The sequence below is a fragment of the Gymnodraco acuticeps genome, unplaced genomic scaffold (assembly GCF_902827175.1).
Source record: "Gymnodraco acuticeps unplaced genomic scaffold, fGymAcu1.1, whole genome shotgun sequence".
Classification (NCBI taxonomy): domain Eukaryota; kingdom Metazoa; phylum Chordata; class Actinopteri; order Perciformes; family Bathydraconidae; genus Gymnodraco; species Gymnodraco acuticeps.
The window spans coordinates 597,847-622,961 of NW_022989840.1; the positions used below are offsets into that span (position 1 = coordinate 597,847).

The 25,115-nt window shown below is 41.8% G+C and overlaps 1 protein-coding gene across 2 annotated transcripts; it reads left to right on the forward strand.

The window, feature by feature from the left end:
* Positions 1–551: 551 nt before the first annotated feature.
* On the forward strand, positions 552–20,240 carry siah1 (siah E3 ubiquitin protein ligase 1). Of its 2 annotated transcripts, XM_034236259.1 has the most exons (6): positions 552–1,907; positions 8,905–8,961; positions 15,035–15,112; positions 15,206–15,387; positions 17,528–17,824; positions 18,801–20,240. In XM_034236259.1, the coding sequence occupies exons 1-6, from the start codon at positions 1,646–1,648 to the stop codon at positions 19,170–19,172; spliced, it is 1,248 nt and encodes a 415-aa protein (XP_034092150.1). In that variant the 5' UTR covers positions 552–1,645; the 3' UTR covers positions 19,173–20,240. The 2 variants fall into 2 exon arrangements, with proteins under 2 accessions (XP_034092150.1, XP_034092158.1); XM_034236267.1 differs by lacking the exon at positions 15,035–15,112.
* The last annotated feature ends 4,875 nt before the right edge of the window (positions 20,241–25,115 follow it).

The following is a 25,115-nucleotide window of genomic DNA, read 5'->3' on the forward strand; positions in this document are numbered from 1 at the left end:
GTGCATATTTAATGAGATAATGGTTAATTTGCATATTTAAACATGCTATTTCAGAAAACTTGTAATACAAAAAACAATTGCCTTATTGTAAGTAATTAACTGGATTTCTAGCTGATACCTTTAAGTTAAAAAAATTACCCTATTTACCTGGGGTGTCTCGCCTTAAGTACGAAACAGTCCATATACTCAACCCCTCTGAGCAGTTATTACAGGCTCATTCCATCACATTCAGTGTGTGTTCGTGTGTGTGGTGAACATTTTTCACAACTGGAACATTTCTAGAAAGTAACAACTTACTATTTTATCATGAGTGAAGCTGATCTTAGACAAATATCACATTGTTTGAACTGCACGTGCAAATGTATAATTTTGCAAAAGCCTGAACTCGGTTGTAAAACACACTCACAGGATGGAATGCAAAGAAAAGGCAGGGAGAAAGTGAGGTATGGTGTCAACGAGGGCAGCTGCTGGTGCAGCCTCCAGCCAGACGAGGCTGAAATCTGAGACTTGCAGAACCACAGCATCGAGCGGAGGGAAGGAAGGAGGGAGGGGGGGCAGAGAGAAAAGAACACAAGTGGGAGAAAGAGAGAGAATGTCCGACAGGGAGAAAGAAGGCAAAATATGCAGGCTCTAGGCAAAGCGAGAGAGACTAGGAGCAGAGAGGAAAATGGAGAGTTACTGACATGTAAGATAAAGTGTCGCGGGGCAGAAACAATTTGTAAAAAATCGATTGAAAGTCTGGTTGAAAGAGAAATGATGTGTCGTGGACAAGAAGAAGTTATGTGTTAGGTTAGGAAGCCGCCAAGAGAAAGGAAAGGGGGGGGTGTGTGAGCATGCTCTGTTTGGACTGACATTGGATGCCGGCTTAGCTGCTCTCTGTCTTGCACAGAAACACACCCAGCAGCAGTGACACCTACCACACTCCAGGGGACAGAAAGAACATGGCCTGAATAAAAGAACACGGCAGAAAAAAGTCAGAGGGAGAGTTACTTTGTTTGGGACTTTCCCTCATTTTCTTCTCTCGTAAGCTACATCCCTCTTCCACCGGGAAAGCAAGAGAGAGCAGGGTTTGTTTTTCCACTCAAAAGGATTATTCTTCCAGCAGCTCCTTTTACAACATCAAATATTGGTTTTTCACAGAAACCAAGCCTTCCTTCTCCGTGGGAATTGTGCTTTTGTGCGGTTTGGAAAATGGTTTTGGAAGAGGACATGTCTTGTTAAGAGCTGCGGGGGTGCAACGCAAAACAGTCCCTGAAGAGCAACAAAGGTGGAACTTTGTGAAAGGATAATTATCCAGTGTTGGAGACGCTCTACGGTGTTTTGGCTAAACTCTCATGTTTCCTTTAGTTCCTAGTGGCGGATTGGGAGGAGCCAGGGAGTGGCAGACTGACACACACACTGACAGACTGTTGACTACATTTGCAAGGTTTCAGTTTAACACAGGAAGCAAATCAGTGAGTCTGCAGCAAAAGCTACGAGAAACCCACTTTGGCTTTTCCTTCTTAATTTGGTCCCGGTTTGTCCTGAAAAGCCGGTCTAGTGGATTCCTGTTTTTTCTCTCTAGGTATTCAGGTTCACCATTTGCCCTTGTCTGGACACAGCCCTCGTTCTTTCATCACAGCTCTCCCTGGACCCTCATGAGCGCATGCTTCCTAAACGTTGGACTAGAAGGAAGAAATGTGATCCTCTGTGTTGTGGTGTGTTTTGGGATGCTACGGCAACAGTGCTGTTTCCATGGAAAAGGCCAGAGAAATATGGAGTCGAGGGGCTGCGTGAGCGCTCTACCCCTATGTCTCTGGTCCAAGTGAAATCAAAGCCAGCTAGCGTAGCCCTGCAAGCTCCGCCCTGGAATTCCTTGTTCAGACTCTTCTCATGTGTAGCCACAAGGAGCGTGCACAGGACTAAAGGTGAATGAGCTTTTCAAAAGATAATCACATGAAAGGCCAACTCGCTTTTGGAAACATTTGCACCTTTTCTCCTCATTAGCCCAATGTGTTACATGTAGCTGTCCTTGTAGCCTCGAAGCTGGAACCAAAGTGTTGTAAAACGTCGTAAATTCCTTTGCTCAGCCCGGCTTTGTCAGGTCCATATATTGACACGGTGTCTTCAGGCAGCAGTTTTGAAAGAATGTATGCAACATCGCGTGTCTTGCTGAGTACAGAAGAGTTTTGAATGAGTCTGCCATTTGTGTTCATGGTAAATTATATGAAGTGGTGTGTATGGACACTGTACAATGTGTGTGTGTGTGTGTGAGGGAGAAAAGAGGGGGTTTTGAGTTGAGAACAGAGAAAGGCATGTTTGTGTTGAAGCCTGGCTTGTTTTCTGCCTCCCCCTCTGCTCGTGCTCCGTTTATCTGCCTCCTGTCTCAATATCTCATCTTCTTCCATGTCCTCTTAACTGTAGCTTTATCCCCCCCCCAGAATCCATCCTTCCTTGTTTATTTTCCTTTCTATTATATTCTCACCTTTCTCGGCTTCCTTGTCAAGTCAGCAGTCTTAGTATCTCTGAATATTTGCCTCTTCCATTTTTCATCTGTCTGTTGTGCTGGTAGCAGTCTTTTTATAGCGTGTGAATGTTTATGTTTTTTGTCTCGGCAAGTTGGCGCTCGCTGCCGATTGACTTAAAGTAAACCTTAAAGCATTTTGGATTAGTGCTTTGTTTAGATTAAGTAGAGTCAGACCTTGCCCTACACTCTCCCTGGGGGTCTGTCTCTGCTGTGAAAGAGAAAACCACAAACACTTTGTGCATTGAAATAAGTGAGATTCCCTCTTCTGAAATAGTGAAGCTTTGTGGAAAGAAGGATCTTTGTTAATGTTTCATAAGCGGAAATGTAGATGCATTAAAAGCCTCCGGAAGGATGCTTTAATGTGTGCTGATCAATTAGCCCGGCTCTGTTTACATGCACTTCATAGTCTGATTTTGCAATTAGGATGTTTATGTGGGTTTACACAACGCATTCGCATTAACATGACAAATGTATTCAAGAGTTTATCTGATGCTCAGTGGAAACCTTTTGTAATAGCACATCTGTATTTTCCTTGACAGTGTTTGTCTGTTGAGCTGCAGTGGAGTATAGTAACCAAAAAAAGTACCGTATGTATTAGGGCTGTATCCGAATATTCATTCGTTGGAGTACTATTCGGGTTTTCGAATTTCGTTATTCGTTTTGTTTGTTTTTTATTTTTTCCCCCGTTTTTTTTTTCAAAATTGATTTATTGAAATCTCCAATATCAATGTAAGAGCTTGTGCCTCTTCGGGGGGTGCTAACACTTAACCATAAACTTTATTGTTTACTTTCTCCGTCTTTATGTGTAGATATGACTTTTCTCCGTTAATCTCCGTCACGTTGTTTCCATAGCAACAACAACTTCCTGTCAACAGCGCTAACTCTCCTTCAAAATAAAAGCACGTCCATAAAAAATAGGAAGCCAAGCCAAATTACACTTGAGACATACAACTGCAATGAAAGTAACAAACACAATGCAATATACTTTTCAATTTCAAAGAACACAAATTGGGTTACATTAACAAATAACTATAAAACAACAATACTGTAGAATAACTAAATGAATGCCGTGAATAAATCGAAATACACGGGTTCAAGCGATTCGCTGCTGATTACTACCCCCCCCCCCCCCACGCGGGTCGAATAATCGCTGCTGATTGCTACCGAATATCCGGAGCCCGAAAAATGGTATTCGGGACAACCCTAGTGGAGCTGCAGGATTCTGCTTCACACACGTTGCATACCGCTATTTTATTGCCATTTTGACGTATATGACCTATGTCAATAAGTTTATGTTTTTGTAGTGCATTTGTCTTTTGTAGCGATTTTTCATTTATTCTTTATATATAAAACCTCGCCTAGGGCAGCAAATTGGCTAGAACTGGCCCTGGTACTAGGCCTCAAGAGCCTTTCTTGTGCTGGCAGACACATAGAAACAAATTGGCGGGGCGCACTTCGCACGCGCACACACTAAAAAATTCCACGCGCTCCGCGCTCACATTATGCTAGGCCCACGTGCCACCGCTGCTATGACTCCATCCTAGGGGAAACACTGAGCACAATGTGAGAGAAATGCCGCGCTGTGTGAACATTGTACTCCTCAAACTTCTGTTGATATTGGCTTCAGTGTAGATATAGCCTGTGCAAAGCTTATCCCCTTAAAAACACATCCTACTTTATAGTGCAGCTTGAACCACAGGAAGTCTTCCTGGCCCAGAGTTCTGATAACGGATGAAACAATAGAAAATCACTCTGTGCCTTCCCAGTGCAACATCTCATGGCATGTGTTAGCAAGCAGTTGGTTTGCCTTGTGTGGCGCATAATGCTGTTATTCATCTGTTAAAGCTGGACTTCTTCTCTTGAAAGTGTACACACATTGACATTCATTTTGGATTAATTACTTGGCTGAATTACCGAATTTGAATGTACCGTGATTTTGTTTCAACTTCAGAAGTGACCTCTATGGTTTTTTTTTAGAGTTCTGTCACAAGTAAGTGTTTTTTCACATAATAAAGGGGTTTCTGTTTGTTTCAGTTGAGAAGATTTTCTCTGTAGCAAGTTGACTTTACTATGTTGTGGTTTTATTGGCTGCAAAAGAGAAGACATTGCTTTTTGAATGCCAAATGCACATAATACTGTCTCCATGACAATATCTGCTTGGTGTAATGGCAGCTATGTGTTAAAAAGGGACAGTTTGAAAGTATCATCTAAATGTGTTAGTAAAAAGAGTCCAGCAGCTGTTCACTCACATCTGGAAAGCGATGCGTCAGCATATTATGATTAGGGATGCTCCGATCGCCAATTTCGGGGCCGATCACCGATCGCTGGAATCAGTATCGGCCGATACCGATCGCCGATCCGATCGAGTGGGCGGGGCCTAAATGGAAGATTTAAACATCACTTTAAATCTTCCATTTAAAGTGATGTTTAAAACTCAGTTAATGGGGCTCATTCACTGGAGCTTCCACAAACAACAATCAACTTAATTATTACATTCAAATGATGTACATTATTCAAGTTTACATTCACTTTGGATAATAACACGGGAGAAATTAGCGGAAGCACTCTCTTTTCCTCTCTCCCTCTCTCTCTCTCCTGACAGCCTGTCAGTATCTCATGCAGCTCACTGATCCAGTAATGAGTGACCCGACAATGAAGAATACATATATTTATAATAACTAGTTTAGCTTGTTCCAGAGGTAGATAAAATAGCTAAGTGTGTTAGGTCTAACTCTTACGGTACGTCCACACAGCAACTTTTCAAAAATCTTGAAAATCTTGGAGCTGGGCGTGTCTGAAAGCTTGGGGATTTTTTGCGAGCAACGCGACCAACAACCAATCACATGAATCTCCCGCCCCCGACATACAAAGCAAAAAACCCCGGGGATTTTATGCGAGCAATATATATATATATATATATATATATATATATATATATATATTAGGGGTGTAACGGTTCACAAACATTTCGGTTCGGTACGTACCTCGGTTTTTTGGTCACGGTTCGGTTCGGTACGTTTTCGGTACAGCAGAATTTTTTTTCACAAAATAAAACATATATATATATATATATATTTTTTTTTTTTTATTATTAAACTGTGAATTTCACTCAAATAAATACAAAATATAATAAAATAAACATTAAGGTGCAGCATTTCGATGAACTGAAATAATCTGAATTTGAACTTTACTGTAGGCTACTAGTACTCACAAAACATAAACTATTAGTTTTGGGTTTTTTATTTTTTATTAAACTGTGAATCTTCACTACAAAAAATATAAAATAAAATAAACATTAAGGTGCAGCTTTTCGATTCACTGAAATAATCTGTATTTGAACTGTAGCCTACTGTACTAGTTCCTAAGCAGCCAGCTTGACATTAGGACTTGCTTGTCATTGTATTGTATTGTATATGTATTGTATTGTATGTAAAAATTAACTTGTCCACATTGCTTGCCGAAAGGGCAGATCTGCTGGCACTAACAAAGTCTCCTGCTGTGGAGAACACCCTCTCTAGGGACAGAGGCAGCAGATACAGCCAGGTAGCGCTTTGCTAACATGGCAACATAAGGATATTTGGTGTTTGTAACAGCTTTGGCTCGGTCTGAACTCTCTGCGAGTGGTGGAGGCTTAAATGCTAGCGGGAGTTGGGTTTGCACTTCAGTCTTTTTTTCTTTTGGTACCGGTGATATTCACGTTCGGGTGATGCCTTTTCAAGAGTGTGCTAGCTTGATGTATTGCCAGCCGCGTAACCAATTTTAGTTGAACAATGCCGACAAACAGCTTTGGTTCGGTCCACCTGTCTTTGTCCGTCATCCTTGTACGTAACTGCGAAACCAAAATGTTCTCAAACCGGAGACTTCAATGATGCTGGAGGATTTTCGAGCTCAACTTTATCTGCGTTCGCCATTAATTTTCGACAGTTCCTCAAATTACTGACTACATTTGAACGCATCCCTCTGACCAGCTCTCATAGTATGCCTCTCATCCAATTAAATGACTTGCTCGCTCTATGACGCGTTGAACCCAATGTGAGCAAATTACTCTGAATGCTGCGACGCAGCACCTGAGATTACTTCCAAAAAGTTGTTCACGTTCTCAATTTTTTACGTTTAACGTTATATTCGTTCGGTACACTTCGGTACACACCTGTACCGAACCGAAGGGCCCGTACCGAATAATTTCGGTACGGGTACGTGTACCGTTACACCCCTAATATATATATATATATATATAAACTCCCCAAACAGGCGAAAACCTACCAGTTTCGCCCACTGTCTCTGCCACCTCCCTCCATGCCTGGTTCCTCCGGTTTGTATCCCGTTAATAGTTCTGGTCGTAAAGAACCGGGTGATTTGCTACCGTAATTTCTCGTTTGGAATATGAGGAAATGAACTGCGGTCTGGTTCTCCCTGTGTGTGTGTTTCGCTGCGCTCACCGGTCCGGCGGGCGGAGCTGCAGGATTTCTGCTTCACACACGTTGCATACCACTATTTTACTGTCTTTTTCGGACACCTTAAAATAATGCCAGACCGGTGAAGCCATTTTGGCGAGCTTGTTTTGCCGCACACAGAGAAAAGTGTCATGTATTTTACGTCATGCGATCGGCTCTCGCGATCGGCATGTTTAGAGAGCACCGATCGATCGGTAGAGAGTGAGTATCGGCCGATCTCGATCGGTGACCGATCGATCGGTAGAGAGTGATCGGAGCATCCCTAATTATGATCATAAGTCCATAATTAGGGGTAGGGGTGGGTGATATTGAAAAATATAATATCACGATATTTTTCAAGCAGTATCACGATAGACGATATTTATCACGATATTTTTTCATGTCGGTTATTATGGTTATTTTTCAAGTTACTTAACAGTACAAGCACCTACAAGGTAACACAAACTAAAATAACAAGGAGTAACAGACCAAAATACCATTTCAAGCTGGTTTTAATTCTGCAATGAATCCCTGAATGCACAATTCAACAGGAATTTTGATATGGCTTCCTCAGTGTTCAAGTAGGTAGGCCTACACCCTACACAACAAACGTTAACACTGGTTTCTTCACCAAGTAAAGTGCACTCTCTTGCTAAATAAAATAAAATATTCAAGGCACAGTTTCTCAGTGTAAAAATTCACTTTCTGTTTTAGGTAGCACTAGCAGTGATGTAACATCAATAAACATGAAAAGGAGAGTAAAACATAACTAAGTAAAACATAAAACATCAATGAGGAAAAGTCAGTGCCAAACAATTAAAATGTAAACTTTAGACTTGAAGTGCAATCAAATACTTTAGCATCACTGAACATCTGTTTCAAAAGGGAAACACAATATAAATACCTTATTGATAAAATAAAAATATAAGCCAACAGAATCAACCAAGACAATAAATGAAGTGCCATACTGTCTGAATCCTGACTAACCGTTATCAGTATGTAGTTACTTCGGCATCATTTTGAAACGTCTATTAAAATTGAATCACGGTAAAATAGGTTAATTTTGCCGTAGTTGGTTTCCATCACAGTATTTACATGGATATAAGCCCCGCCCCCTCTCCAGTTGGTCCTGTTTGGATGACAGGAGTAAACACAGCTGACAGCTGCGGTGAAACTCCAGCGGTTAGGGTGAGAATATTCGCATCGCGTCCGTTGTGAACGCAGCATAATGCAGTTCAGAAACCACTGTTCTGACGCTTTTAAAGCAACTTTGAGATGTTAACAGTATCAGGGGCACGCAGGCCATGGTGGCCGTACAATTATTTTTCGGGGCTTCACGGCCAGACCGAGGGGCAATGACTGCATGGCCGCTGTGAAAATCCTACCCTGGTGCACTATCACGATAGATATGATATCTCTGAAAAGGCATATCGTGGAGACCTAATATCGTCTTGACGATATATATCGTCATATTGCCCACCCCTAATTAGGGGCCACACTTTTAACTTCTGTATAAAGCTTATCTGCTTTATAAAATATGAATAAACCAGTGTGGAGCCAACATACGGCAAAGTAGGAATCAATGATTTTCAGTAGTCTAGTCTAATGTACATTGCATTAGAAGTGCAGCACTGTAAGTGGCTTAAATGGCTGGAAGGAGAGTTGCTGAGAAGTGCAGAATACAGGCAGTGCCTTTCCTCCTCCGATAGCCTGATGGCACAGCAAAGATGGAACCCATAAACATGAGACTGTCATGGTGTAAATAAGATCTGCTTCATGTGATACGCTGTCAGAAATGACAGAGCCAGGCCTTCAGTCTGTGGTAAACATCTGTGACCTCATGCTTGTTGTAAACGTATGGTGGTGGAGTAATTGTTTGGCATAATTTCCAGACAGTATTTTTTTACTTTTATCCTCTAAATCATGTTTGTTTACCCTCTGTTTCTCCCTCCTCTCTCTTTTCAGAGGTCCCCACATTTCAAGAGAAGACGACCGCCTTATTTGGAAATCTTATGGACGAAGGTTGGTATTTGTTTCTGTTTGGGTTTTTTCATTATGTCTCTTTGTCCTACACAAGAAGCTTTCCGAGTATCCCCCAAAAGTCTAAAAAGGCATTTTTCATCAATCATTCAAAAATGTTGGCCTTACTTGGTATTGTGATCAAAAATGTGATCAAATCATTCTTTCAAAAGTCCTGCCTAAAGCTGTAGGAACCTGGTTTATTACGGTCTGGTTTTTTAAACCAGATTTCAAGTTTGTTCCTTTCGACCAAGAAAAAGCACCATTTACTTTTTCTAACACATAGATGTTTATCTCTTCTAATACCTTTTAGTTTCAAGGCTTTTATTGTCATTCGTACATAGCTACAGTGTAGTTATGTCGATGAACATCTTAGGTCATAGGCTCCTCCAACGGTGCAACACAATAAAACAGATCAAATAGTGCAAGTTTGCCTTTATGTAAAGAAATGCTGTATTAACACACTTTTAAACCCAAAATAGTTGTTACTTTCCCTTTTTACCATGATGTTGCACTCTGAACACAGGACTTTGTGCCCAGTCATTGTTTGTGTCTGCTCTTCTTTCTGTCATCCTCCTTCCTTCTTCCCCCTCAACACAAAGCAGTTGTGCTGTCTGCGCTCCCTCTATCTGGTTAGCTGACTCACTCTTTCTGTCTCCTCGGAGAGAATAGGGGGCTGAAAACATGAGCTCACACACCTTTTTGTTGTGCCTTTTTTCTTGAATGTGTAATGTTGTTACAAAGGCTCTCTGGAGAGGTATTATCCCTAATGAGCTGCTGGTTCTCGTAACTGTAAATCCAGCCTGTAAAAGCCTTTCCAAGCCACCTGCTTACAACAAAAGGGCGGTGAGGCTCGCTTGTATGTACTTTTTTTTTTGTCTTTATCTTGGCAGTGTCATTTCCTACCCCCAATGTGCCCACTGAACCAGTGATATTATGTTTATCCCCCCTACTGGCTCTCTTTAGCTGGGCTTGTTGCTATTTGTTGTAGCCTTACGTGCTGTTGGCTAACACAGATGGGCGATATTTGTATCTAAATGAACTTTCTTAGTTAACTAAGAAAACAATCCATGTCCTTTTCAAAGTGGATGAAACATGTTTTAATGTTCTTGCCATCACAAGTTCTTCATTTGGAGGCGTTTGCGTGCCCAGAGACCCAAAGTGTGTGTGTGTGTGTGTGTGTGTGTATGTGTGTGTGTGTGTGTGTGTGTGTGTGTGTTGTGTGTGTGTGTGTGTGTGTGTGTGTGTGTGTGTGTGTGTGTGTGTGTGTGTGTGTGTGTGTGTGTGTGTGTGTGTGTGTGTGTGTGTGTGTGTGTGTGTGTGTGTGTGTGTGTGTGTGTGTGTGTGTGTGTGTGTGTGTGGTGTGTGTGTGTGTGTAGTGTGTGTGTGTGTGTGTGTGTGTGTGTGTGTGGGGTTCAGCCAATCAGAAGCAATGTGTTAATCACATCAATCACAACTGAGCTGGCATGTTCTGGCACCAGTGTGAATGTGTGAATGGGAGTCTCGCTTCAGAATCATACGTTGTGATATCAGCTTCGAACAGATGAAACACCTCATGGTTGAATTAAAATTGGGTGTGTCGGTTTAAACGTTTCTCAACCGTGAGACTACAAAATGTGCCCCCCTTTCATGGCCTCCTGGTTGAGGTCCAGTGTGTTTCAGTAGGGAATTTTTAGCCTGACAGTAATTCTGCTGTCTAGCACAGTCATTTGTATCAACTGTACTTTTGCCTGATTAAGTACACATTTTAAGTAAAATTAATCAGATTTTTGTTAAAAATAACTATTATCATGCTTCCAGCCGGACACACATCTCTCTGACGTCACGCCTGACACAACATGGCCCTGCAGTGTTTCACACACACGCACACACAGCTGGCAGTTGTGACAGAATAGTGGAGTCCCCATCAAGGCTTGTTTAACATAGTTTAACATGTTCTCCTTCTTAATAACTGACTTTTTATAAAATAGAGAAGCTAATTGGGAAAAATTCCTACCGATAGCCGACCCTAGGTATCCAATCCTTAGCTGTTAGCCTTGTCTTGCAAGCAGGGTTGTGCAGCTACAACCCCATGCACAAAAAGGTTAAATCCATCATTTATCGCCAGCTGCAAAACCAAATCCCCAGTTAATGCGTCCGGAATGCCAACATGTTGCGTGAAGACATGCAGCCACTCTCCCAGTCATTTCTAAGTCTCTAACGCACTACCTGTAACGATTTAAAGAGAAGGGGTTTAGCCCCAATGTTAGCAAAAAGCTCAAACTTAATTAAGGTGACTTACCTCTGAGGTGGATCAGCTATTCTCATTTAAGTGACAAGACTCATTGAGTTTCACAGTTGTTTAATAAAAAAGATCAGATTTTTGGTTAACAGTTAAATATTAACTTCCCTTATTGTAAACTTTGACATGAATACCATGCCTCACCCCTTGAGACCTGGAACTGGACTGTATGTCCACATACCAATACATACATGTCTCATAAGCCACCCATCTACAGCAAATGACTCTTTGCCACCATTTTGGATGATAGCATTGTCTCAAGTGAGTGACCGCCTGTACCAAAGCTCAGTTTAATTTATTATTATCTGGCGTGCTAGCCGACTGTGACCATGGCCTTGGCCTGGCTGAATGTCCTGAGCTAATTTGGTCCCACTGCTCTTAGTGCTGCTGCTAGCATGCTAGCCCGCTAAGAAGTGCTATTTATAGCCGATAAGGCATTATCTCCACCACAGCAGATGTGTTTACAAGCCGGCAGACACAGTTGCATCCAGCCAACACTGTCCCTCATTAGGTCCAGTTTTTAACCTCTGCAGTTTGCATGTGTGCGTGCGCAGAGGCTTTACCCCGACAGATGCACTGACAGAGGTGGTCTGCCAACTACCAAGCCGGATGTAAAAGGGAAGCGTATTCAGATCGTGAACACGTCATTTAAAAGCAGCACATTTCATTTCACATGAACTGTTTTTGGGCCAACCTGAAACCCTGTGGGAGAATATTTTGTATATTATTTAGAATATGAAGTAAATCAGTATTCTCAGTCGTAAACATAGCTTAACTCAGTGATGTGATAAGCTACATTCGTACACTAAAAACAAATATTGCTTGCACCAGTGCGGAAAATGGCAGAATATAAATATTTTACATTAAAGGCACTACCGCGGATTATTCCTGTAATAATCATTTGGCCACAATGTAACACGCTGAGCACACAGAGTTTAGGAAGTAACACCTCCAGATCATTTTGAGCCTTGACTGTGGTTATGTAGCATAAAGAAGTGACCCATATAAGGAAGAGCTGTAGGATGATTTAATTTATGAAACAAGTGGGAAACCAAACAAAACTCAGCTTTGCATAGATTTACTAAAATGGTCAGATGTTTATTATCATCATCATCAAATTGTCAAAAAGAGGTCAAAGGAAGAAAGTAGGACTAAAGTGCTGCATAAACAACATAATCCCTAACACTCATGCAAAAACAACTTTCAATGTTCCTTATATCAGCAACATCTTTTATTAACACGGTTAATATGTTAAATGGGCTGCTAATAGTCCAGCCATCACTAAAGCTTTGGCAACATTGAGGGTGTACATTCCCCAGTGCTGTCTGTGTACATATAGCTGCGTTGTCTCACCCTCTGATTGTCTTTTGTCTTCGCCTCCCACACATACTATCCTCTCCCCTCTGTGTTCTGGATCTCCCTGTGCTGCATCTGTCTTTGGGTAGGGCTAAAAAAAGGATGAGCTAGGCCAGATAGCGGAGTATTTGGGGACACAGCCGTGCACAGTCATACCACCTACACCCTTTACTGCCAAGAGAAGAAATGTCATGTGACACCCCTTCAATCATCCTGCCCTTTCCTCCCTTTGTATCTCCTCACTGCCACTCTTTGCCTATTCGTTCCCTTTCCTCCCATCCTCCATTGTCCTCTTAACTCATTTTTACATGTTCCTATTAAGTTTTCGTTCTTACTGTCCACATCTTCGCCACTTACCCTGCATTAGTTTACACTACGCGGTCTCATTCCCTCTCTCCTGCTGCCCCCCTCTTCCTTAGCACACACCTATTGTCCTGCTCATCATTTTGACTCCGCTCCTATCTACCCCTCTCCTTTTCTCTGCTCCACAGGCCATCCCATACTTAACCACAAACCTGTTACCAGGGCAACTGCTCAGCACGATAGGAAACGGCAGCAAGCACACCACATCTGAGCTCACTTTAGTGTCTGGTGGTTCTTTTTTCTTAGCAGTAAAGATAGTTTTAACCCCTAAAGCAGGGGTGGGGAACCTGCGGCCCCCTGACCGTATACGGCCCGCGAGACCATTTGGTGTGGCCCTTGAGGTAATTTATAAACACACGCAAAAAATTAAAGAAATCTAGACCGCAAATTAATTAAACAAGCGAGTGCCTGTTTTTCCTAGCCACGGTCAGGGTCCTTGAACACAACATGATCCTAACGTGTCATCACGTGGTATATGTCTCGACTGACAGGGGTGCAGTTCTGACGGAGAGCACCAGAACACGGCTCCGGCACTTCACAAATTGCAGTACCCATAAGGAGCCGTACACATGCTGCAGTTTCTGCGTGGCTGTGTCTTTAGTTGAAAGCCCAGTGGCGATCTGTCATACTGATCATACAGTCAATAACTTTGTTGTTATTAGCATCTGGTTAGCTAGCTATGCTAACGAATATAAGAAGCTTTTCTCCAACCAGTGAGGTAAAGGCACATCTTTATATGATCATTATAGTTATAAAAAAATAAGAGAATAAAGTAAACAGGTATAAAATACTATATGACAGTAAAAAAAAGTTGTTATTAATAAACAAGAACACAGTTTGAAAGAGAAGTGATTTGTAAAATATCCATAAAGGAAAATAAATCTGCTTCCAGTTCTGTTTCATATGGGTGTTGAGAGATGTATCCATAGATAATAATAATGTTGCTCTCAAAGTGCACCAGATTGATGCTTTTAACTTCAACATTTAAAAAAATATATCTTCCCGGGGGAGCATGCCCCCCCCCCTTAGAGGAGGTTAGGTCCCCCCCCCACTTAAATCATGCCCACATGGATAGGAAACTAAATACATTTGCTCACATCTTGTGTCCATATCTTTCTGTTTTGGTGGTCATGCCACAACCGTGCACATGCATGCATACACGAGTCATGGTGAGATATCTGGATTCAGAGGTTGCTTTTTCTTTGCACAGAATGAAAGAAAGGCCAAATGAATGGGCTGTGATTTTAGTATTTTTAAGCAGAGGTCAATAATTTGTACGGCCCTCGGAGGATGTTGAAAAAATTGAAATGGCCCTTGAGAGGAAAAAGGTTCCCCACCCCTGCCCTAAAGAGTCCAGATGCTCCAAATAAATTCCAAAAGCCTTCAGTTACCTGTGTCTAAACCTGCACAGGAAGCATTCACATTGGTTTGAAGAACTGCAGCATTGTGGGAGCCAGCCATTCAGCCATCCTTATAAAGTCTGTCAATGACTGACTGTGAGAGAGTGAGGAAATCCCACTGCTGGTTACGTCTTTGCATACGTACCGGGGGGGGAAATACAGTTTTACATTGCAAGGGTCCCTTTACAGAAGCAATGGGATGTTTCCCTTTGATTTGTTATCAACACCACTTTTAGTAGTAGTCACTTGTTACCAACCGCTGTTTATCACACATAGAAACTTCAGACATTCAGGAGTGGGACATTAATTGAAATATTTTATGTTGTTGAATAAAACGTGATTATTTAAGATATCTTATCAAAAACATGTTGAAGCTAAGAGGATATGGTCAAATGCTCTTTTGGTGGCCACATTGAAACTGTACACTTTCACCTGAAATGATGAGGATGATAACTTTTTGAAGTCTTAGATTTGAAACAGTCTTGCTTACAGAGTTCTACAAAAAAGTAATAACTGCAATATCTTGGGTGAGAGTTCTACATTACAGTATTATTTATCAATGAAAAACAGAACAACAAATTGTATTTATACTTCCATCAAGATAAAAGCAATGTTGAAGTTCACCATGTGGTCCTCCCGCCTCCCATCCTTCTCTTTAACACTCTCTCCTTTTTAGCCGATTCCATCAGTTTTGATGTAGATGTGTCAGAGGTAAACAGCCAGGGACTTAGAGGTCAGAACTCACAGATGTGCAGTAAGTAACGACACAGAGTTTTGTACCTCTGATATAGTGCTTCATAATCTGCTCAAATCCTCATCAGACCCTCTCTCTCTCTCCCTGCTTCAGAAATGAGTCGCCAGACTGCCACCGCGCTGCCCACTGGAACCTCCAAGTGCCCCCCCTCCCAGCGCGTCCCCACCCTGTCAGGCACCACGGCCTCCAACAGCGACCTGGCCAGCCTGTTCGAGTGCCCCGTCTGCTTCGACTATGTGCTCCCCCCCATCCTGCAGTGCCAGTCCGGACACCTGGTATGCACTGCTACTTATACAAATAATTAGTAAAGCTGTATTTTCACAACACTTTTCATACACAGGATGCAGCTTAAAGCGTTCAATTCAAGTCAAATGTTAAACCTCTTAGCACACATGCAGCATGTTTACGTGATACATACAAGTGCAATACTAAATCCAATAGTAAAAAAGACAGAAATAAGATACCAATAATAAATAAATAAATACATACACCAATGAATTCAAAAATAAAAATCAGTAGAAGAGGGATGTTGCTAATTAAAAGCATTGTACTCAAGTATGTTTTCAGCTTTTGTTTAAGAATGTCCACTGAGTTTGCCTCTTAGTTTTCTGGGTAGTGTGTTCTACAGTTTGAATCGCAGTGGATGAATTTTACCAATTGTATTTTTTAAGGAGCTCAGACATGGACAAAAGACAATAGCCAATCAATGAGCTTCTTGTTCTATGCACCACATTTTAGAAAGGTACCCATGGGTGTGTGGGTTTAGTAGAACTACTGCATAAAGTTAAATGTGTTAACGAAACAAAATGTCCTCATGGATTGAGTAGTTGTATTGCTTTTCACTGTCAAACAAGTGAGGCTTTATTTGTGCTCATTTAATGGCCATAATCACATTAAAGGTCACCATGGTTTTTTAGGACTACATTTGTTGACTGCATTTAAAGTCATTGAGAACTTGCTATTGCTTTTACTAAAGCTACAGTTTGTGCTATGCCCATTAATTGCGACAATTAACATTTTGATAAGATCTGGGGTTCAGTTATACAGCAGGACCAAAGCCGGTAGAAGTCTTTTCTGTCCCATTGGAGTTGAATAACAACTTACTGAATGTATTCATAAATGCATTCATGATAAAACATTTTCTTAAAAGGGCAATAACAATTATTTGATTAAATTGTTCGAACGGTAAAAGTTAAAAGGAAAATAAAATATCCCATAGTAATATACAAAGTGGAAGGCTATAATGTTAAAATAAGAATTCATTATTTTGGAGACACAAATAGCTCTTATTAATAACACCTTTTTTCAAAGATTAAAATTGTGCAACTGGATGACACGTGTGTTATGCAACCACTATCTAAATAAAGAATTCCTACATGTTATTTACTTTTTAAATATATATATTAAATGAATATGCTTGAACTTCAGCTACTAAAAGTCTCGCATCTTGTGATGTCATCAAAAATAAATGAGAATCCCACAAAATATTTGTTACCAATATTACAAATAAAATGTCCCAAGAACATGTCTATAAAATGTGTCCCAATGTATCTTCTATGCAGCAGTCTCATGCTTTATAATGGCATCACATATTGAATCACTTTTGAACACGAGTAGAGGAAGCAGTTCCAAATCTCAAAATAGAATAAAAAATAGTCATCCTTAAAGATGCTTGAAATCTGGCAGCGAATATTAACAGTTCATCATGGCTGCCAGACTCTTCACCTTGAGTGTCATTTAAAAAAAAAAATGTAGCCTTTATTTATACAGGTGTAGATCTCATTGAGACACAAGGTCTCATTTTCAAGAGAGACCTGTCAGTGGTAACACTACCACACAAAGTTACAGACAGACAGGACACTAAACACAGAGGCAACACTAAAATACAACACCGTAAAAAAGTAGTCATTAAAATCCATATACAGTCAGATATAGCAGGTGCAAACACCCACAGATGATTTCTCCAGCTTTTTTAAATTGAGTTTAAAATCCGTGATGGGTATCAAAGTGGTCAGCTTAAGTTCCTGCTGAAGTGTGTTCCAGGTCGAGGGGGCAGAGTATGATATGGCTTTTTTCCCCAAGCACCGTGCGTACTGAGGGGACGGACAGAGTGATGTAATGTTGAGATCTTAGTCTATAGCTGTACTGTTTGTGTGATATGTAGAGGGGCAGCAGTCCAAGCATAGCGGTATAGATGAGTTTGTACCAGTGCATTTAAAAGAACGTGTTCTATGACACAGGCTTAAAGGTCAGTACTTCAAAAGGTATAGCAAATTAAGAATTGTATATTTAGCCAGCCCGAGTACATAAAAAATGAGCGAGACTATGCAAACAAATCTTGGCTGCTTGACATTTTACACTCCACTCCTAACTTGTGGCTGAAGAAGCTGACTTGATTTACGTTTTGCTTCCCAGGTATGCTCGAACTGCCGGCCCAAGCTCACCTGCTGCCCCACCTGCCGGGGGCCCCTGGGCTCCATCAGGAACCTGGCCATGGAGAAGGTGGCCAACTCGGTCCTCTTCCCCTGCAAGTACGCCTCGTCGGGCTGCGAGGTCACCCTGCCCCACACGGACAAGACGGAGCACGAAGAGCTCTGCGAGTTCCGGCCGTACTCCTGCCCCTGCCCCGGGGCCTCCTGCAAGTGGCAGGGCTCCCTGGACGCCGTCATGCCCCACCTGATGCACCAGCACAAGTCCATCACCACGCTGCAGGTCAGACATCTCATTCAGCTTCCTTTACTCACTGAGAGTCATGAAGGTGCACAGTGAGGTTTGTCAAAGCAAAGGTGACAACTTTAACAAATGAGTCAAAGGGGATATTTGCTTCACAACACAATGGAAGGGTGACTTGTTCGAGGATACTCCTTAGTAAATGTCAATCACCAATACAGGTGTCCAAATGAAACTGGAGGATTTGATCATTATAGCTATCATTTCTAGTTAGCTTTTATCACTAGCCAAACTCCGGCTCTACAAAAATCTTCTAATATTGTTTGCAATTTCTTAGTTGTACGAGCTCAGTCTGTTCCTTTATTTCAATCTGGCACCGACTTCCAAAAATGAGGAAGCATCAGTGTGAATTTCATTTCAAATTTAAAAGGGCACTCGTAATTGATATCAAAGTCAGTTTAGTTGACAGTCTTCTCTCGGTCTGGAGAGAAAATGACCCTGATGATGGCATCCCTCCTTTGGTAGCTACAAATGTATTCCTCCAAGCTAGAGCATTGTTAGAAATGTAGGATCTCACACGGAGTGACTCCCCCTGCTGCTTTGATGTTGACCTCTTTTTTATTTCGCAATGTGTTTCAAACACGTCATTAATTTGTTCCCCTTTTTTAAATAAAAGACACCAAACCAGTCGGCCTTTCCATCACACTCACCCCTATGACATCACTAGATCTACCAGCACACTGGGATAATACATGCAAAGTGTGGTAAAGAACTACTTTAATGTCTGCTCTTATTTCATATTGTTCCAATGAATTCCGGAAAATAATCAGTCTAATGTAAAAAAATAAGCATTGTTGGTTCCCATGTGAAAGTAGATGAGGATGATACACTTTTTCATACAGCACTTTTCCTAACAATGGTTTACAGAGAGTTCTTCTCAAACAGCTCTGAGGTTTAGAGACAGTATTGTAACGTTGGGACACGATGACTGAACCCTGTTTTTGCGTGTGTCCTTCAGGGGGAGGACATAGTGTTCCTGGCCACAGACATCAACCTGCCGGGCGCCGTGGACTGGGTGATGATGCAGTCCTGCTTCGGCTTCCACTTCATGCTGGTGCTGGAGAAGCAGGAGAAGTACGACGGCCACCAGCAGTTCTTCGCCATCGTGCAGCTCATCGGGACCCGCAAGCAGGCGGAGAACTTCGCCTACCGGCTGGAGCTCAACGGGCACCGGCGCCGCCTCACCTGGGAGGCCACGCCGCGCTCCATCCATGAGGGCATCGCCACGGCCATCATGAACAGCGACTGCCTGGTGTTCGACACGTCCATCGCACAGCTGTTCGCAGAGAACGGCAACCTGGGGATCAACGTCACCATCTCCATGTGCTAAGAAAAACTTTGAAGAAAAAAAGAGGGTCAAAAAGTTACAGATTGTCCGGGGGGCATTTTTTTAAGGGGGGTCAAATTCGTTGTGACTTCACAGCGTCTCCTCCCACCCCCTTTCTCTGTCTCACCCCTTGAGACGTGGAACTGGACTGTCTGATCGGGCAGCCAAGGGGTGGGGATGAATGGATGGAGGAAAAAAAACTGTGTAGTGATGGACTTCTAAACATATGTGAGACGCATGCACGCACATGCAGGTCCCGCCCTCTCTCGGTCACCTCACACAAACTGACGAGCTGTTCAGTCAAACACCGCGTTAGTCGCCGTCTACTTCCCCTCCGTTATCCTCTGACATTTTACACACTACAGCCCCGCCCTTCTCTCAGAGACGCTCCGGAACGTGCCGTGGCGGATTCACACTGAGGAAGGCTCAAGCTATATCACAACACGGACTCCCGGTCAGTACGGTCTAACACACCCCCCCCCCCCCCCCCCCCCCCCCATTCCCTGCTGTTTGTATTCAAACTCCCTCTTGGATTAAACGCTCCACACCCGTGTCTTCGTCTATTAGCACCCGGGATATCACAGATTTGGGATGTTTATCTCCACCTGTGATTGGACGGCTGTAGCACCCATAGCCACCCAGTTATGTGCCGGACTGCAGACGCTCCACAGATCATCTGTCACCCGCTCCACCCGAGGCTGAAGATTGTGACGCTCTTTAAATAGTAGACCGTCGTCGTTACTAGTTATTCCTCCCGCTCTCACATGGTATGGATTTAGGAAAGCCCCGCAGCTACACCGGCCCTGGATTATAAAAGAGAATAATACTTCCATGGGAGCGGACGGGTAAAAGAGGAAAACACACCCTGCATTACAGGCTGCTGTGGATGAGTTGATCGCGTGTTGGAGCATTTTGACCGAGGATTGGAGGGGTCTTTTTTTTTTTTCAGAACAAGGAAAGAAAAACATTTCAGTTGAGTCAGTTTTCTTTTGGAGTCTGTTGTTTCTTTTTAATTATTTTAGTTGTCTTTTTTTTGTAAGAGAGGAGAGAAGAACTCTGTGTGTGTGTGTGTGTGTGTGTGTGTGTGTTGTGTGTGTGTGTGTGTGTGTGTGTGTGTGTGTGTGTGTGTGTGTGTGTGTGTGTGTGTGTGTGTGTGTGTGTGTGTGTGTGTGTGTGTGTGTGTGTGTGTGTGTGTGTGTGTGTGTGTGTGTGTGTGTGTGTGTGTGTGTGTGTGTGTGTGTGTGTGTGTGTGTGTGTGTGTGTGTGTGTGTGTGTGTGTGTGTGTGTGTGTGTGTGTGGTGTGTGTGTGTGTGTGTGTGTGTGTGTGTGTGTCAAAAAGCCTACTCTCTCTCTCCCTTCTCGCTCTTTCATTTCTCCTCTGCCTCAACCACTGATGACTGAACACCCAACCAGGAACAATGGACAGTTTCTACCGTTACAATGTTGCTATTGTTATTATTAAGTGGGGATGATCATTATTATCATTTTTTGTAACGACTTTTAAAAAGAAAATTAAAAGGCAGTTGTAAAACTTGTGGCTAAACTTCAGTGTTTGTAGTTAAAAAGCAAGTTGTGTCGTTCTTCTGACGGTTTGTGCCCCCCCCCCCCACCACACCCCCGCCCCAGAGTTGGATTGTTTTTTCCTCATCTATTTGTCTCTCCGTCCTCTTGTTTGTGTGGTAAGTCTTTTATTTTTCTTCTTGTTATGTCTGAGGGAGGGAAGTCAAGCCAATCATCTCCCTTCCTCCTCATGTGGAGTCTCAGTAATGTCGCTGCTCCCATCAACTCCCTGACTTTTTTCTGTTTTAATTTGTCATTAAATAAATCTATCTTTTTCATACCTGGTGCCTTTCTTTATTTTCTTTTTATCGCAGGCCTCAGTTCATATGTATGGCTGCATATTTTTTTGTCGTATAGCGGTTCACATTCTACGGCTGGTTAAGGTAACAAGAAAAAAAAATCTAGGTTAAAAAAATAAGGCCTATGCAACAAACTCCAGTTCTGAAAAGTTAATGCCATGCAGAAGTTCCTGTAAATGTGTGTTGCTGCTATGACACCTACATGTCCCTACTGTAGACTATGTAAGAGTATTGTATAGAAGTCTGTGAAAGGTTGAGATAATGCACAATACAATAATACACTTTAGGGAGATTGCACATTTCAGCGAGTGGGACCTACATGACAGGATTAATCCAAACAAGCAATGTTTTTTGTGTGTGTGTTCCTTTTGAACCACACACTTTTTTACCTAAGTCAAATAAACACCTCAACACTGTTTGATTTTGAATTGATTACAGCTGAAACCATTTTCAAAACTTCATTTTTTAAGTAAAAAAAAAAGGACTCTTAAGTCAAGCCTCTTTCTTTGTGATTGACAACTAAATTGAAGCTAAACTTCCTGACAGATTAATATATATTATTTTAAAGTAAATGTCTCAGCCCCAGAAATGAAAGGTCAGAAATACAGCGTCTTGGAACACAGTGAACGTTTATCCATCAAAGCATAATCTTTTTACATAAAATGATTAGGAAAATGTTGAGCCATATTTCTGTTAAAAGTGAAACGGTGATCTCTGTCCCACATTCTTAAGGTAAGGGACTGTACCAAAATTATTCGAGAAGGATCGGAGATAAAAAAAAAGAGGGGTTGCAATTTATCTTTGATGAATAATATTTGGATAATGTACTAGGCCTATATTAAAAACGAGATGTATAATTATTACATCAAAAATATTTTACAAGCCTATAGTCTCTTGGCAAAAACTGTTTTACACATTCAATAAAATGTGTCGTAAAAGTTTGAATATAATTTATTTCACACTTTGCTAACAAGTCCAACTAATCACAGTAGGGAATCACGTTACCCTCTGGCCGCTATAACTGAGACATAAAGCTTCACTTAAATAAATCGCTTATGCATAAAATAAAATCGGCGGTGAGTAAAATATATTATCTGTTTAAAAATGTGGGTTTACTCATCTTAACCCTTTGATACACAACATGGGTCAAAAGTGACCTGAGTGAGTTTTAATTATAAATATCTTTGCAACAAATTACTTTAATTATTCAGAATTCCAGGTATTCCTCAATTAACTTGTTTTTGATCATCACAAATTCTTACTTTCATTTTTCCTTTCTTACTTTTTGAATAAAAATCTTTTTTGTATCACTGCCCTTCTAAGGGACAACATGGGTAAAAAATGACCCGTATTGACCTACAATGTTATTTGATGCATGGCTGAGTGTTTCTTAGCTATATTTTTGGAAATTAATTAATTTAACCATTTAATATTCCAAGTATTCATTAAATATCTTGTTTTTGATCACAACACATTATTTTCATTCTACCTTTCTTAATGTAGGAAATAAAATAGTGTTTGTATTTCTACAGCAGGTTTACATACATGGGTTAAAAATGACCCATGTATGTAAGTGTGATTAAAAAGGAAAATATATAAGTAGTAGTACTGATACCCCTTTCGTCTCATTAGTATGCAAGAAAAGTGACAGGTGGTGTGACAGGTCACACCTCTCCCTACTTATGTTAATGAGCTAAGTCCCGCCTCCCTTTGTTCGCGGTGGATGTCCCACCTAGGTGTGAAATCCTTTGATGTGAGGGGGTGAGGTACATCACACGTAGGTGTGAAATGCCCTCCTGTGTAGTGCCTTTGTTAGAGATCCTTTTGTGTCATGTGAAAAGCCCGGGGCTAGCGCTTTTGTTGTCTAATTCTTTGATGTGTTGATTAAGTCTCTTTGTGTTGTCTGGCCCCTTGTCCCCTCAGAGTTGTATAATTATGAAGTCTAGTCCTTTGATGGGAGGTGTTATAGCAGGTATGTGTGACTTCACACTGGTGTGTTATAAGCCTCTGATGTTAATTTAGGTGTTGATTAAGTCTCTTTATGCTGTCTGCCCCCTGCCCCCTCAGAGTTGTATAATATAATTATGAAATCTAATCTATGAGGTGTTATAAACCTCTGATGTTAATTTAGGTGTCTCTTGAAGTTAGGTGAGACTGTCTACCAGCCCCCTCCTAGCCTCTCCCCCCTTCCGGGCTATGACGCAGGCAGATAGTGGGGGGTGGAATTAGAAATATGCGCAAACTAAATAAAAAGACAGCAATTCCATTTACCCACCTTTTCAAAAAAGAAAAATGGCCAAGAGACGCCTCGAATGGGGGTTAATCAGTCAGCTTACCGCATCCGTCCGGAGCGTCAGTCAAACGAATGCATCAGCAGCAATGCGGGGGTCTGTGCACAAACTTATCTCGCGCCCTCTTTTGGTCATGCGCGTTCATGTGTGTTGGAGGAGGGGCTCTGTGAGGAAGTGGCAGATTTTCCCCGGTTTGACTGCAAAATACTTTTTTTTACAGAGGGCTCCGCCTCCCGCCTTAACATAACAAGCCCTGCCTTTTCCTCACCAGATCATTTAAAAGTAAGGGGGTGGAAATAGATGAAAAATAAATACGCTCAAACTAAATACAAGCCAGTCATTTCCATTTACCCAGTCACTTTTCAAAAAAGAAAAATGGCCAAGAGAACCCTATAGATATGGGTTTAATCAGTGAGACTCCAGTGACAACTTACCGCCACCAGTCCGGAGCGCCAATCAAGAAACAAATGCAGTATCTGGGCCGGGTTCAGACGCCTCCAGCCGAAGAACTTCATGAAGAATGGACTCTGAAAAATGGTGATGTTTGGGGTTATGTATTCAACTATATGGCGAATGAACTGCATTTCTACAATCTGAAGAATGGAGAAACGTATGGACCCCGTAGTGTTAAAGCGACACTGACCTCAACAGATTGGGCTGTGTTAACTCTGGTGTCCTCCAGAGATCTCCACGCAACCACTGTATCGGAAGAAGTAGTGCATCAAGAAACAGGCGTGGAACCAGCGGTGTACAAGATATTTGCAAAGAAAAGCAAAGAAACGCAGACAGCATGCGAGATCAAAGAAGAGTTTGCACCGCTGCCCCTCAAGGTGGAGGAAGAAGAAGGAGATATTTCCCCGCCGCCAGAAGTGAGAAGAGTCCTGACAAGCACCGTCTGGGAAACTAAAAGCGGACCATCGGGGCGATGGTATTACCGCGCAAGCCGGATGGTGACGCTGGGGAAGGACCCCTCTGATGATTTTGTTTTGGAGTATTTCAACTCTACATGCGGGGTTTTTCAGACATCCTTGCGGGTGCCTCTGACTGCTTGGCTGAAAATGATTGATGGAAAAGCTACAAAGCTTAAAGAACTTTTTAAACAGAGTCAGACATCGATCGACATTATACTGGTGAAAAAGACTCTCACTTTTGCAGAGGACTCAGCCTCCCAATCAACATAACAAGTCACACCCTCCTCACTGACTTTTTCATTCGCATTCTGCGTTTGCTTTTCATTTTTCTTCTCCTTTTCATTTTTCTTCGTTTTTCTTTACTTTTTCTTTTCTTTTCTTCTAATTGTCGTTTGCGATCTTGGCGAGTGGTATGAGATATACTGTTTCTATAAAGGTTATCTATAATACCATCTTTTAAAGAAAGATATTCTTCATATGTCATGTTATCGTGGTCCTCTTTTGTCCTAAAGACCTTACATGGATATGATATAGAGGAGGGCTCTTCTTCGGGAACATCCTCTCCCCTACTTTGTAACATCCAGTCATTAAGCCCGTATCCGTTATCCTGGTGATAATAAGGGGAGGCTACATCAGACTTGGGTTTTCTCAGATTCATGGCTACTTTTCAACGGTCGTCTTAGTGGGGGTCCTTAGTTTTATATGATTGCTGAGTGGGATGGGACTTATTGCGTTGAGTGGGAGGAGTCATCTGTAGAAAATACTCTGTTTCTATTAGATTTTGTAAAAGCATCTGACTCTTAATGGCAGTTTGTGATTTTGAGGCTATTTCAGTGAAAGCAAGGCTGTTTTGAACATTTGGCAGATTTATGCTTAAATTCTCTG

Excerpts from the sequence above, each read along its gene's own strand:
- siah1 (XM_034236259.1), top strand. The coding sequence starts at position 1,646 with ATGCTTCCTAAACGTTGGACTAGAAGGAAGAAATGTGATCCTCTGTGT. Across the intron at positions 8,962-15,034 it reads TGGAAATCTTATGGACGAAG|CCGATTCCATCAGTTTTGAT; the intron begins GTTGGTATTTGT and ends TCTCCTTTTTAG. Across the intron at positions 17,825-18,800 it reads AGTCCATCACCACGCTGCAG|GGGGAGGACATAGTGTTCCT; the intron begins GTCAGACATCTC and ends TGTGTCCTTCAG.